The sequence below is a fragment of the Bos taurus genome, chromosome 9 (assembly GCF_002263795.3).
Source record: "Bos taurus isolate L1 Dominette 01449 registration number 42190680 breed Hereford chromosome 9, ARS-UCD2.0, whole genome shotgun sequence".
Lineage (NCBI taxonomy): Eukaryota > Metazoa > Chordata > Mammalia > Artiodactyla > Bovidae > Bos > Bos taurus.
The window spans coordinates 72302366-72317550 of NC_037336.1; the positions used below are offsets into that span (position 1 = coordinate 72302366).

At 43.9% G+C, this 15185-nt stretch overlaps 1 protein-coding gene across 4 annotated transcripts in view; it reads right to left on the reverse strand.

Annotated features, from left to right (window-relative positions):
- Positions 1 to 3619: 3619 nt before the first annotated feature.
- Positions 3620 to 15185, reverse strand: part of SGK1 (serum/glucocorticoid regulated kinase 1) — a 112633-nt gene continuing 101067 nt past the window's right edge. The window contains exons 1-12 of one of the 4 annotated variants that reach the window (XM_005210967.2): positions 11733 to 12558; positions 8841 to 8916; positions 8323 to 8398; positions 7809 to 7913; positions 7622 to 7705; positions 7389 to 7520; positions 7012 to 7124; positions 6547 to 6670; positions 6009 to 6104; positions 5397 to 5552; positions 5204 to 5293; positions 3620 to 4808 (exon numbers count right to left, since the gene is read on the reverse strand). In XM_005210967.2, coding sequence (XP_005211024.1) covers positions 4641 to 4808; positions 5204 to 5293; positions 5397 to 5552; positions 6009 to 6104; positions 6547 to 6670; positions 7012 to 7124; positions 7389 to 7520; positions 7622 to 7705; positions 7809 to 7913; positions 8323 to 8398; positions 8841 to 8916; positions 11733 to 11766 — 1254 coding nt within the window. In that variant the 5' untranslated portion in view covers positions 11767 to 12558 and the 3' untranslated portion in view covers positions 3620 to 4640. 4 annotated transcript variants of the gene reach the window in all.

Genomic DNA, 15185 nt, shown 5'->3' on the forward strand with positions numbered 1-15185 from the left:
TGCATTGGCAGGCAGATTCTTAACCACTGGACCACGAGGGAAATTCCATATATTTTTAAATAAACATATTTATTGATATATAACAAGCATATAGAAAAGTCACATAAGTATTTAGCTTGATGATATATCAAAAAGCAAAATCAAGTCTGAAACCACCAAGATCAAGAAATTACCAGCAAGCAACCAGAAGACCAGCCCCCTCGCTTACCCTCTTAATTTTTATCTCCATTCTCCCGTCCCCAAAGGCAATCAGATCCTGACTTCTATACAGCTTTGTTTTGTTAGCCTGCTTTCAAATTTTATATAAATCAAATCATTCAGTACGGTTTCTATGTCTGTGAGGTTTATTCCCCATTATCGTATATAGCAATTATCCATTTGTTTTTATTATAATATGGTATTACATTATATCTATTCATTTTAATAATTATATTGCTGTTGGGAGACATTTTGAATTGTTGCCATTTTGAGGCTCATATACATAGTTCTACTGTGAATATCATTGCAAACTTTTTATTGAATATATGTGTACTCTTTGGGGTGCATATACCATGGAGTGAAGCTACTGGGTCATAATTTATAAATATATTCATCTTTATTTAGTAGAAAATACCAAACATTTTTCCAAAATGGTTGTACTGATTTATACTCTCACTGCAATATGTATTTCCAGCTGCATCTCATTTCATCAACAACTTATAAATGTCTATGTTATAATTGCAAATTCTCTTTTTTTTTTTTGTCACACCACACAGCATATGGAACTTCTCTGACCAGGGATTGAACCCATAATCTCACAGTGAAAGCATGGAGTCTTAACCACTGGACCACCAGGGAAGTTCTATAATTGAAAATTCTTTCTTTCTCCCTCCCCACCCCACTTTCTCTTTTTCTCTCCTTACCTTAGCATGACACTTAGAAAGTATCTGAATAAAAGTCTAGTGAAATAGGAAGTAAATGACTAACAAGCACAGAAGTGTTGGCTTCTATATTCTTGTCACTTAAGAAGTGACATTATGCAGAATAGGGTAGTGGTTACATGCATAGGCTTTGGGACCAGACTATCATGATTTGACTTCTAACCTCACCATGTCCCCACAAATTACCTTTCTGTGCTAATTTCTTCACTTTGACATCATGGGGTCAATGAATTTTGTATAAAGTACTTAGAGCAATGCCTGGCATGTAGTACGAATTCTATAGTATTAACTGTTCGTGTTGTCTAATTCTTAAGGTGTATATCCTTTTAGACTCCCTAGAAACAGAATCTCTAGGGAGATTCTAGTAACCTAGAGAGTTTAGAAGCCTGCTCTAGGCAGCCAACCCCTAGGCAGCCAACTCCACAGAGAACTTCTAGACTTATGAGGTTCCCTTTAGCCCTCATTCTCCACCAGCCTTATACCATGGGTGGGTGCCCCCAGTAGATGGCAAATTCCCTAAGCATGGTACTTGAGTTATCTTCATGGTAGCAGTGGTTTCAAAGTCCCACTTCAATTTGTGGGAATCTTAGTTGAACACATTCCACCTAAATCCATATTTGAGCAGCTATACAGCTGAAAACCTATGGAGAAGTGAATTGTTCCTTTTATCCACCATCATGCTCAAATGTAGTTTCAAATGCTGACAAAGATGTGTCCCACACCCCTAGATAAAAGATACTTCTGCACATGTACCACTTGACATCATAGTGTTTAGTAAATATTTGCTTTTTTTTAATTTAAATATATTGATCCTTTGTTCTTTCTGGACTTCCCTATTCTGGCCCGGTTCCCTTCCCACCCACTTGTGTTTGATCTAATCTCCTCCTGTTTGTGTGACAACACTCGGGTCTCCTCTGGCTCTTATCTGCTCTCCAGCAATGTATATCAGATCTTACATAGCAACTGACTGAAGCCAGAAGCCACATTTATACCCTCAAAAGATTAAAATGCTTTGTAATCCATGATTAGCTCCTAATGTCTAATTAGATGGGAGAATGCCAACTGAAAGACCCAAGTTCAGATAAAAATGTTTTAAGTACTTATTGTTCATAGAGGGACTCTTAACTGTTATTCATCATGAGAATGAGGGGAAGACACACAGAAAGCCTTTTGTCAGGACTAGGATCAATCTTTACTAGGACTTTATAGATTTTCTTTATCATTGTAGTTGACTTTTGAGCTTCCCAGGTGGCGCTAGTAATAAGGAATCCACCTGTCAATGCAGGAGACAGAGGAGTCACAAGTTTGATCCCTGGGTGGGGAAGGTCTCCTGGAGGAGGTCATGGCAACCCACTCTAGTATTCTTACCTGGAGAATCCCCATGGACAGAGGAGCCTGATGGGCTACAGTCCATGGGGTCACAGAGTTGGACATAACTGAAGTGACTTAGCAAGCATGTAGTTGATTTGGGCATTTGTAGTAGGTAAGGGGTTTAAAATGCAGCTAGTGTCTGGAGGGAAGAGCAGTAACTCAAATGCAGAGCTTGATCAGAGCTTGATCTTATATCTTCAGCAAGATATAAGAGCCATGATAAAAGGGAAAATGACTGTCCCCAAGGAAATCCCTGTGCAAACTGAGAGGTCAAGATAAAGGATGTGCAGCAGGCTTACAGTCTCAAGACCAACTATTGGAGGATCCTGTGTATGGGAGGAATTTCTGGAAGGCCTAGAAAAGAGAAAAAGTCCAAACAACTTGTGTACAAGATGATGATCTCCCACAATGCTCTTTTTCCTTCTCCCACAGCAACTATTCCAGTGGGCCGAGTACAGGTGGGCCCACGCCGTGCCGGATGCATACCAGCTCCAGAGGCTTCTGATCCAAGTTGGGGATGTGTCTCTTCAGGCTCCTTCTCGGAGCTGACACTGGACTCAGTTCGGCTCTGGTTACTCTCAGGAACCAGGAGTCCTGTCGGCTCAGCATTTTGGGAACATAGCCACTTATCCTCATCCTCTTTAGTGGCATTCTCCTAGACTTGCAGACTATTATCTAGATTTCCATTTCAACAAACTGCTTTATTGACCAAGTCTGCCTTTCCCATCAGGCTCTGTAAGGGCAGAGATGTGTCAGCTTTGCTCTTGCTTTATCTTCAGTACTTAGAATAGAGCTTGGTCCAGTGAAGGCATTCAAGTATTTGTTAAAGAATTACCTGTTACTTCAGACAAGACAAAGGTCGGGACAAATAGCCAACTTCACAGGGCAGGCAATAAACATAGGGAACATTACTTCATGACTGTCCTTGAGGCAGTTAAATGGACAAGGATTTGTTTGGATAGATTTGGGGATAATGACTGACATCATAGAATGCTGGTAAAGCCCCCAGATAGAAATTGGCTTTAGGGAATTCCCTGGTGGTCCAGTGGTTAGGACTCAAGAGTTTCCACTGCCAGGAGCACGAGTTTGATCCCTAGTTGGGGAACTAAGATTCTGCAAACCGCACAGTGTGGCCCGGAAAAAAAAAAAAAAGAGAGAGACTTTAAGACTGCCCTATTCTCTTCTGGAGTCAGAGGCTGATGCTTCTGGAGGAAGCGAGTCACTGTCAATCACAGCAGCATTTCCCTGGTTTTTTATTTTAAATGTATCTACTATTGTTACCTGAACTGAAATATATAAAATAATGCACAGGACACAATTTCTGTAAATACTTTTCAAGGTTTTATTGCAAACCAAAGTTGGTTTATCACACACACGAAAAGGTGTGTGGTAGGGAGGGGAGAAAGAATTGTACATATTATAACCATGTTAATTACAGTACATTAAAATGGTGGTTTACATTACAAATAAGCCTGTAAGTTTAAATATACTAGTGTTATAACCCAATGTACAGACTTTCTTTATACAATACATACAATTATCAGGAATGCAAAAAAAAAAAAAAACACAACATAAATAATGCCCATTTTATAGGTGACATTTTAAACAATGAAAACACCAGGCTCTGACTGACAACTGGGGCATTGGTCCATAAAAACCCTTTCTAAAAATAGAAATATTTGTAGCAGCAATGCTTTCTTTAAGCATCTGGATACAAGTCATTGCAAGACCATTTTCAATAAATTTTAGTTATTAACTATATCTTACAAAAAAAAAAAAACAGTCTACACATAAATTTATCTTCCAAATATGGAAGAAACAAACAATGTCCCACGTTGTAGTGTCCTGCAAGTGTCACATTGATGCCTATAACTGAGTCCTTCTGTGAGCAAGCATACCACACTCATACGGCAGATCACACAGGGAGTCCACAAGGAGAAACAGAGAACGAAAACACTCGGCAACAGGAAAAGCTTTGGAGCTAACACGATCTCATCAGAAAAGGCACATTTCATAAGATTCGTTATCCTGGCCCGGACAGACCTCCAGAAGCTCCTTCTCAAAACAGCGTCCGCCTGCCAATGAGACCACTGCATCTGTCTCGGGCGGCCCTCTACTGCTCATTTCAGAGATAGCACCACATTGGAAGGAAGAATAAAGAGGAAAATCTCACAAGCTCACTGAGGAGGATGTGCTCTTCGAAAAGCTTCCAGCAAACAGTGTGCAATAAGACTGCCAAGATGTGCAAGCTTCCAGGGATGTGCAAATTCTCTTTTAAGATGTCCTGTCAGCTGGCAGCTCTGCCAAAAGGTTAACTAAAAAATCCTTTGCAACCAACCCTAAGACCGTTCAGAGGAAAGAGTCCATGGGAGGTGCATAGGAAAAGCCCAGGAAGGCCTCAGCCGCTTCCTTGACGCTGGCTGTGAGAAGGAGGCTGTCCGGGGACCGGCCGATGGAGTTGGGGACCGGCTCTTCAGTGAACTCAGGATCAAAGTGTCGCAGGTCGCTGGGTCCGCTCTGTTGCAGGAAGAGGAAAACAAAACAAAACATGCTCCATGTCAAGAATTCACAGTGGAGACAAGGCAGGGAAATTCTTGTGCAAGCTTTAGGAGCTATATAGAGACCATCACAAACCATTTCAAGCACAAAACCCACAGGCCATGTAAAGTTTAAACTATGAAGGTCATGTTTTCTGTCTGTCTTTTGCTACTTTAATTTATAAATGTGTTGAAAAATTATGTGAGCTTCATTGAGATAGAAGTTCTACTTTTTCTGTGGGTAAAATAATGGTTTATGAATAAAATATCTGCCAATTTATTCCTTGGGGGGCCCCCCACCCCCACCAGTGCCATCAACTCTGCCTTAAAAGAGAAGCCCTTGGGTTTCCATACATGCCCAAGAGAGCTACTCACCACATTTGGGTTAAAAGGGGGAGTAATCTTCTTATTAATGAGATCTTCCCAGTTAATTAGGGAGAAGAAGACATGATTCTTAATCTCCATCTGTTGAGAAAGAAACATGAATTTAGATGCCTAAAATTCAAGAAGGGTAGTGAGATCTAGTGCTCTACCCAGACAGCCCAGGAGGACAGGAAAAGTGACTCACAAAGTCATCCTTGGCACCCAGCCTCTTTGTCCTGTCCTTCTGCAGGAGGCCTTCCAGGACATGTCTTGCAGAGTTTGTAATATTTGGCTTCAACTGGAGGGGCTTGTTCAGAATGTTGTCGTACATCTCAGCTGTGTTTCGGCTATAAAAGGGAGGCTGAAAGAAGGGGGAGGATTACTCACTAGTCAACTGGAAGTTCTGGAGAGCACTCATTACCAGTAAAGACTCAGACTGTAATGCATGAAGCTGGATTTGACAAAGTCTATCACTTGATAGGTTTTCTTTGCCCTGGATTTTTCAGTGTCTGTATTTTGCCACCCTGATGGGGGGTGGGAGTAGATGCTAATAAGCCATGTTTTTCACTCTCACATACATTAAGTGTGGTCAAACCTAGTAAAGTGTGAACTTAGAAAAATCCACCAGGTAAGGGTTTATCTTAAGACACCAATAATTTAACCAATATGCCTGTCACATCAGCATTTGTTAAGCTTACTGATAAAGGGAGAGACATGATGATCAAGTCTGCAAAAGGGTTTGTGTGCCCAGATGAATCTAGAGGGAGAAATGTATCAACCCAGGGCAATATTCCCCGATTCTCAATGGGCTACTCACCAGGCCATACAGCATCTCATATAAGACGGCCCCCAGGCACCACCAGTCCACGGTTCTATCATAGGGCTGCTTATGAAGCACCTCAGGCGCCAGATACTGAAAGACCAGGAAAAGAGAGTTCAGAGCCCCCCCTGAAACCAGGCACTGCCAAGACCATGGGTGCGCCTTCAAAGGGCTGAGACACACTGGGTCTACTTGGAGGATATATTTCTCTAGACTACTTCCTGATAAAATTGATGCCTTTGAGGCTGACCGTCCACTTATATGTCCTGATATTTAGAAAGCTAGTGGGTACCCCTCAGCTATCTTGAGAATTTAGAAACCTTCTATGACCATGGATCTTATCAACAGCTCATTTTAATTAAAGCAACATGAGGCTATGGAATTTCTTATGCCTCCAAGAGTAAATGCATTTTACTTGCACTGAACTGGACTAGAACACTTCTAAGAATACTCTTTCAGTAGTTAAAGGCACTAGTGCAATGATCTCTTCCTGGAGGAGTGGGTAGACCAGGCACCAAATCAAGAGTGTGCCTACCTCGGGCGTGCCGCAGAAGGTGGACGTTGTGCCATTGTGTTCAATGTTCTCCTTGCAGAGTCCAAAGTCAGTAAGGACAATGTGTCCTTGTGAATCTAGCAAAATATTCTCTGGTTTTAAGTCTCTGTTTAAAAAAAAAAAAAAAAGTAGTCACATAAATTAATTTCACTGCATGAGTAATTCCTGTAAAGATCATTGCTAGGGCTGTTAGAAGCACTTAATATTCACTGTAGTTGTGTTAGTAAATCTAAAAGGGAGTCCTTGTTCTGTTAATCTATTCTGAATTAGGCACAATCCATATTGGCTAGTTGCCTAGTGGAAGGGAGTCAAGACCAGTCACATGCTGGAGATTTGGTTTTAGGTGAACAAATTATGCCTGAACACAAATTATTTTAAGGTGCTGTCAAAGCTTGGCCTATGGTCTCCTTTACACCAGAAGGGCACCTTAAGGGCTCTTCAACTCACCTATAAACGATGTTCAGAGAGTGCAGGTAACCCAAGGCACTGGCTATTTCAGCAGCATAGAATCGAGCCCGTGGTTCCAGGAAGCATCGCTCCCTCTGGAGATGGTAGAACAACTGTAGAAGACAGAACAGAGTTAGCCTGGGTTGCCAAGCCAGAGGACAATGCATTGAATCAGTCTTGACATATATATAACTAAAGAGGACAATGGCAGGAAGCAGCCCTAAATAGTCTATTAACTATCTGAATGCTGGCAGGTTAAGGGAAATGCTAATTCTGGTAATTTTCTCCTAACTATCTTTTACAAAGTTTCCTCTCAAATTAAATGAAGTGGGCTATGCCCAGACTCCGAGGGGTCAGTTCCCATCCCCTTCACTCACCTCTCCACCGTTAATATAGTCTAGGACGAAGTACAGTTTGTCGGCCGTCTGGAAAGAGAAGTGAAGGCCCACCAGGAAAGGGTGTTTCACGTTCTTCAGGAGAACATTCCGCTCCGACATAATATGCTTTTCCTAGAAAAAGGACAATGAGGATTTAGTGGCAAATTTCAACTTGGCGCCAAGATTCCAGTTTAATGTTTAGTGAATGTCTTATCTCTAAGCCCAGCTCATACCTCCTTCTTTTTCAGGATTGCCTTCTTTTGTAAAACTTTAACTGCATAGAATGCTTCTTCTGCTTTGTGTCTTGCCAGGAGAACCTGAAATTTAAATTAAAAATCATTTTCCTGTTCACATCCAGGGAGAATGTAAAATTAGCGTATGAAAGACTATAAACAATGAAAGCTTCAGACATGAAATTACCTTTCCAAAACTGCCTTTTCCAATTACTTTCAAGAAGTGAAAGTCAGACGGTTTAGCATGAGGATTGGATGATGGGCCCAGGTTGATTTGCTGAGAGGGACTTGGCTGGAAAATAAAAGATCTTCCTTTAATCTTTTCCTTGCTTCAAAGGAAGATTGCGAGTGAAGTACAGGCCATGTAAGAGATGGGATATCTGCAAATGTCTAGGCAGGTCCCCAGACATCTATAAACACATTTCAAAATACCTTTCATCCATACATGTGCATATTGCAAAACAGAGTATGGAAATTATACACAATCGTGCTGTTCTTAGCAGGTAACACTTTTATGAAATATGTCTTTCAAAATGCTCCACTGATTCATACTTAAGTGCTTATGTCAGTTGTCTGCTATGAACTAACAAGGCATTCCTGCCTTGATACTAACTAAAACGCTATTTTAATTCATCCACGTAGGGAAACTGACTCATTTCTAAGATCCCTCCATTGATGTATCACGAGCAGAGAACACTTACTGGAGGAGAAGGGTTGGCATTCATAAGCTCAGGTTCCTGAGGTGGGGAGATTTTCAAAATGGACTGAACTTCAGGGCTGCAGAGAGGAAAGGAACAACTTAGAACATCCTAACTCGCCACAAGGGGGCAGACAACACCAACAGTGAATTTCTGGCTCAACTCCGGAAGATTCAGCGTTTAAACTAAAAACACCCTAATCAATTACTGTTAAAGAAAACAGTAGCTAAAATAATAAACCCAGTTAAACACAGAGATGGGGGTTGTTCTTAAGGGAGAGAGTAGGTGAATGGGGAAAACATGAAAATTTTACCTTGCATCTCTAGGGCAAGCCAAACCAGCAAATTAATTTTAATATTTTAAATGTCTTCAATAATTAGAATTTAAAGAGAAAAGGGATCCCCACTCGTGGAAAGTCTTTGGCTTCCTGATCAATATATTAATGGGAAGTATATCTTTACTGCTGGTAAATGGAAACTTTACTACTTATTTTTATTTCCCCCAATTCCCCCGAAACTTACTGTTTGCATGCATAGGAGTTATTGGCAATCTTCTGAATAAAGTCATTCAGGCCCATCCTTCTCTGTTTCATAAAAGCTGTGAATTAGAGAGGAGAAACGTTTAGACAAAGGCTTTGTAACATCCAACGCCACACACACTAATCTGATCCGGGGCATTCAAAAACTTCCACTTCGCGTAACCTAGAAATAACCTAGAAGTCCAGCCGTATCCCTACACTCACCGATGAGAATTGCTACCATGCCTCTCATTCTGGAGTAAGTGAGGGTGTCTCTCGCAGCCTCGGTTTTCACCGTCATCGCCAGAGAGAGAGCCCGGGGAGTCGTTACAAAAGGGAGACCGGCTCAGCCAACACTGCGCTCAGGCCACGTCTCCTGCTTTATAAGCGTTGTGCCGCCGCGGGGGCGGGACCCACGCGACAACGAGTAAGCAGAGCTGTCCGGCCCCGCCCTCGGCCCCGCCCCCGGCCCCGCCCCCAGATTCCGCGCGGCTCGACTGGCGGCAAAGCGGTCGGCTGCGGGCGGTTCCGCCCCGACTAGAGGGCCAGCCGGGAGCAGGGGTTGGGGGGCTCGTGGACCGCCCCGGGAGGGCCCGGCCGGGCACCGTTATCCGCCTCCCTTGGCTCCCGGGCCGGAGACTGGGAAAAAACGCAGGCGGAGGGGGCGGAGGGAGGGAGCAGCCGGGGTAATTTTCCACCTTTCTCATTTATTCCGCCTTGCGAGGAAATCAGAGTCGCGGCACATCAGGAAATCAGAGCGGTTTCTGCCCCGTGCGCGGCGATCTGGGTGGCTCTGTGCCCACTCTGGTTTTTCAAACCCTCAGTTAGGATTCACCCCTTGCCCCGGCGCCGACTCTGATCCTCTCCCGTAATTCACAAGGCAGTCTCCCGAGCCCTCGCCGGGCGTGCAGCGCACCATCAACAGTTATCTCAGGCGCAGAGCGGCAGCGCCGGGGGAGGGCGGCCCCTCAAGCCCTTATCTTCAGAGTCAGCGTGGTGCCCGGGCTCCCGCCGCCCTCCTTCCCTGGTCCCATCCTCAGTGCAGCCCCAGATACCCAGCCCCTCTTTCCCGATCCGAGCAACTAGTGGAAGAGTGCGCAAGGCAAGTCCCCGCGTGGCGGCAGCGGCGCTTACCCAGTCCAGTCAGCAGGAAGGACTCGCTCCTTTTCTGCGCCTCGGCCCTCTTTTTGTGACGGGGCCGAAGCAGGGACTCGAGCCGGGCCCTGGTCAGCGCTCCCTGCATCTCCCCCATGGGCAGCGGCGGCCGGGCGCGCAGAGGACTGGGGCGACAGGAGAACACTGACGTTTCCTTGAAGGAGCCGCCGTGACTCAGGCCGGGCAAGATTTCCTGCCCCGCGTCCCAAAACAAACAAATGGCCCTTGTGCACGGCCGAGCCGCTTCCGAAAACGCCTTTTTTGTGCTTTTGGCCCAAGCCAAGCAAGGCTGAAAAATCCCAGAACTTGGAAGAGGAGGAAGGAAGGAAAGAAAGAGGGAAGGGGGAGGGAGAGAGGTCAGGAATGTGGAGGGGAGGGGGCGGAAATAAAATTCGTCTCTGCACTAAGGGGAAAAAAAAAATCTGCATTTCACTTTTTTTTTTTTTTTTCCTAATGTAATCTTTGGGAACATTCTGTCCTTTCAGCATGTAATTTTTCCCCTTGCATTTTTAATCCCCACCATGCTAAGAACACGTGAGGAGGTGGCAACTTAGGGGACCGACCTGGCGTGACCCCGGATTGATGCGCAGCCGGCACCGCGGGCACCATCGACTCCCAAGGTTCCCTCTCCCGCTCCCCGAACTGAAAACTCCGCTAGGTCGCACCCCATAGTCTTAGTTTGTACTCGTCTTCCCTAGCCCTCCTCCGGTTTAATTCAGGGCACACCCTGGAGTTTTACCACCTTGCTCTTTCTCTAGAGTCCCTGGTAACTGTGACTCCTGAAACATTGGCCGGGCGCCTCCTCCGCTCCAAAAAGCAAAGGAGGGAGAGGAGCGCTGCAGAACCGCCGTGCGGTGCCTTTCAGTAACCCCGCCGCTCGGAGATGCCTGGGAGCTGCAGCTTGACCGCCGGTGCGAGGACTCGCGCCAGCGCCGGCAGGGAAGCCAGGAGCATAGCGACTGGGCCAGGAGCCGGGAGGGGGCTGCAAGCTATTAAGTTCGCAGGGTCGAGCGCCTGGCGCTGGTCAGCGATGTCTGCGGCGGCTGCCCTGCCATGACCCCTTACTTGCCAACGGCCTTGCCATTTTAAAGTTGCCTACTGGATCGGACACACTCCGAAATACCAGCTGTCACACCAAGAATAGCCTGTGAAGGGGTTTTTCTTTAGTCTTGGGTAGGAATTTGTTTTGCAGGCACAACCACCTCATTTGCCCGAATGTGATCTGTAGCTTCAGCTGCTTTTTGGTTTGTTCAGTTACAACAGCCCGAAACTGGCAGAAGAAAACAACACATCCTGGAGACTGGCTGGGAGATTTTGCTCAGCACCGACTCTTTAAAAAGCACTTAACTACTGCCTGAAAGGGACACTTCCAACCCAAAGCAAGGATTTTAGGAAACTCCAAATCACAGAAACTGCCCTGTTTCTGCTTCCTCTTCCATGGATTAATCATATAACATGACTCTATGATTGCCCGTGCCCCCATAGCCCATGCTGCACCTCAACAAGTCTAGCCTGGGGCCTGCTCCCACGAGGTTCCTTCCCCCTTTGAGAAAGTCAAAATTTGAAGAATGCCCAGAAACACCAAACTGCACCAAAGTTTCTGCCAGTTTGTTTTTTAAACATTGAGAAACTTCCAGAGACTCACTTTCTGTGCCCTCCCCATGCCAAGTAACCCCACATCTTCTGCAACATCTTTGATCTATCCATTCCATCCAAATGATAGTAATAAAAGCTGACAAACCTTTCAAAGGGGATTTTATAGCCTCCTCTTTCATTCTTCAGGTTGCATAGGATATGAAGGTTGGGGATTCCTTTCTGGAGGCTGGAGGTAGAGCTTAGTTATGGCTACAGTAGCCTCCCTGCTATGTGCCTTAAGACTGAAAGCTGGGATAACAAGGGAGCATGACTCAGAGGCGACTGTCCCAGCTTTGTTATGAACCCCACTATATATAAAGGCAATTTCCATACAGGAAGGGAACAAGCTACAAAGTTCACCACTGGGCCACTTTATTCCCTTCATTGCAACATCACCCAGAAAATTATAGTTATCAGTGTCCTGGGTTTATTACACCCCCAGCAAGACACACAAGAAATGTAACCTGACTGATTATCATCACAAATCAGAGCAGAAAAAATTCAAAACACATGCACAGGGTTCATTTTCTCTCAAAGACGCTCTTTCCCGCATTCCAGGAGGAACGAGGAATTTAAGTCAGAGGGCTCTAAGTGGAATAGAGAAGAGGCACAACCATATGATTTGTGGTTGGAACCGAAAGGCCTCCTCTGATGTGCTCACCCCTCCCCCTCCCCTAATGTACAGCCTTTGGAGACAGACGGTCTGCTAAACTTATCATTTAACGGGGAGAATCAAGTTGTTGAGACTGGCTTTTCTTCCAACCGGATACCTGGTGGGTGGAGCAGGCGCCCCCTGTTCTGTCCCAGCAACCTAGTAAGACTTCCGAACAGGAAGGTGACACACGGCGGCGGGTGGATGGGGTAGGGGGGAGGTAGGCGGGGAAACTGTATGTGACGCGCACCTAACTCTGCACAGGCTTTAGGTTGTCTTGTGGCCACTGTTCCGACGCTTGATCTGTTCTTCCTTCCCGTCGCCAGCCTCTTTCTTTGGTTCAGATAGTGCTCCCACCGGGAGGAATCCGGCCCCTTCCCTCCCACTCCGTGGAGGTGAAGTGGCCGCGGTTGCGTCACCAGAATCTGTCCGTAAATAGTCTAGAGGGCGCTCGCGTTCTCCCGGAGAAGAACTCCCGAAGGAGCGTTTCCCCCACTTCTCTCCTGGGGCTTAATCAGTTCCAGGTAATTCCTCTACAACATCTCACGCAAAGAAAATATATAGAAGGCTAGATATGAGATACGCTAATCACCTCCCCACTCCTCCATGCCAGTCGTCGCATTTATTCCTCATATTGGGAAAACTGCAATCAAAACTCCCAAACGGGAATTATTCACCAAGACGTAACGTTTGCACTGAAACAAAACATTTCCCAATATATGTGTATCTTAATACGAAAATTATTTTAGCTTTTCTTCTTAGTAAGTAAAATTTTTCCTGATTGGTGAATTACAAATACTGCAACCTGAGAGCTTTACTGAGATTTGACTGTTTCCATTTAATTTAAAGGCCCAGAAAACAAATTCTTGGTATTTCTCAACATATTAGAGAAAGTATTTTGAAACATAAAAGGACTTAACTTTTTTTTTTTACTGTTAAAGTGTTTTAATGTCAATATAAAATTAAAAAATGGTTTCACTAGCAAATTTCAGACACAGACATTGATTTCTAAAATGATTTATCTTCTTTTCAGAAGTCTAAATATGAAAACATACAAATCTTAGGGATTTAAAAAGATATGGTATTTTCCCCCACTTTAATACAACTACAATTTACAAACATGCAAAATAATTAAGTTCCCCTCTTGAGTTACTTCTTTAATGTATTGGCTGTGTTAGTCTTCAATCACTCATTCTTAGATACAATATCTTCCATTGATAATAGAGCAATATAATTATTTCATATTGCTCAAAGTGTCATAAATTCTAGAACAATCCTGTGCACAGTTTAGGGTCCCATATTTATTGGTTTATTGGTTAGTGCATAGAAAATCTATTCCTTGGAACATCACCAAAGAGAGTACATCCAGAAAACATAATTATTACTCTAGAGAGCAACAAAATGGATTAGTTTTTGTTGAAGGTTGTCACCTAGTACATGTCTTTTTTATTGTATTCATCAAATAGAAAATGATGATGACAAATGAGCCTATTCAAGATAGCTATTACTAGCAATAATAGTAATAGTAATAATGGTTGGATGGCATCACCAACTCAATGGACATGGGTTTGGGTGGACTCCGGGAGTTGGTGATGGACAGGGAAGCCTGGCGTGCTATGGTTCATGGGGTCGCAAAGAGTCGGACAGGACTGAGCGACTGAACTGAACTGAATTATTAGCAATGGTGGTTAAATCAAAGTCTATTTATAGAACACAGGTTCTATAGTGATTATTACCTTCCCTGTTCGTAATTGTCAAAATTGACATGCATAAAGGAGTTAGGAATGTGATACAGCAGGTAACTAAGAGAACACATTATCTAGAATAATAGTGTTGAGTTATTAAAACCCACAAAACTACAGGCTTTATTTATGCAGGGCTTATCTTTTCCCCTTAGACAGTGGTTTTGAATAAACAAGACTATGCACTGTAAGATCCTTGGAACAGAGTTTTGTTAAATAATGGACATGTAGCTGTCTAGTCTGCAGACCTTACTTTGTTTCCTCTATCAGCATTTGTTCTTTATTAAGGATTAAGCAAGTTCTTTTACTTCTGAGTTGGACAGATGATAGGCACAATTGTGAAGTAACAATAGTTGCTTTGAAGGCAAGATTTATCTCCTTCCAGTAGCCTTCCTTTGTCACTGAAGTAGACTTCTGTGCCTCTTCCACCTCCTACCCATGGCAGTGGCATAGCCTGTGGTCCCCCAAAGTCTAAAATATTGCCTCCTATCTCCTTCCTGTCAATGCCAACTGCTGTAAAGCCCTGCTCTCAGCTAATCATCACAGGAGATGTTGAACTGATCCATCCTTCATCTCTGCCTTCCTTCCTTCCTCCCCCACTGCCTCCTTCCTTTCCATTTATTCATTCCTGCAAGCATGTATCAAGTAAGCAAAACTACTGGTTTGGCCAAAAAGTTCTTTCAGGGTTTTCCATAACATCTTACAGAAAAATCCAAATGAACTTTTGGCTAACCCAATATTAAGATCAAGGAACATAAATATGAGTAATATGGTTATTTAACTTCTAAGCACTCATTCTAAGTGGGGAGATAGACACATAAATTATGATATGACATGATGACTATTAAGACAAAAGAGTTTGAGAAATCTGCCATAGAACAAAGAGGAATTTTCTACTGGGGAGGGCAGTAGACTCAGAATTGTTGAGGAAGGTCTCCACAAAGAAGTGACATTTGGTTTGATACTGGAAAGACCAACCAGGTACAAAAGAGAGAAGTCAATCTAGGCAGAGGAAATAGTGTGAGCACCAAACTTCCAGGTGTTGTGTAGCATCTCTGCATAATTTGGAAATATGGTCCTTAGTCAAACCTTACACACAAGCAAATGAATATGGCCCTCTTGCTGCTACTGCTAAAGTGTGAAAATAGCACTTTCAGGTGAAATA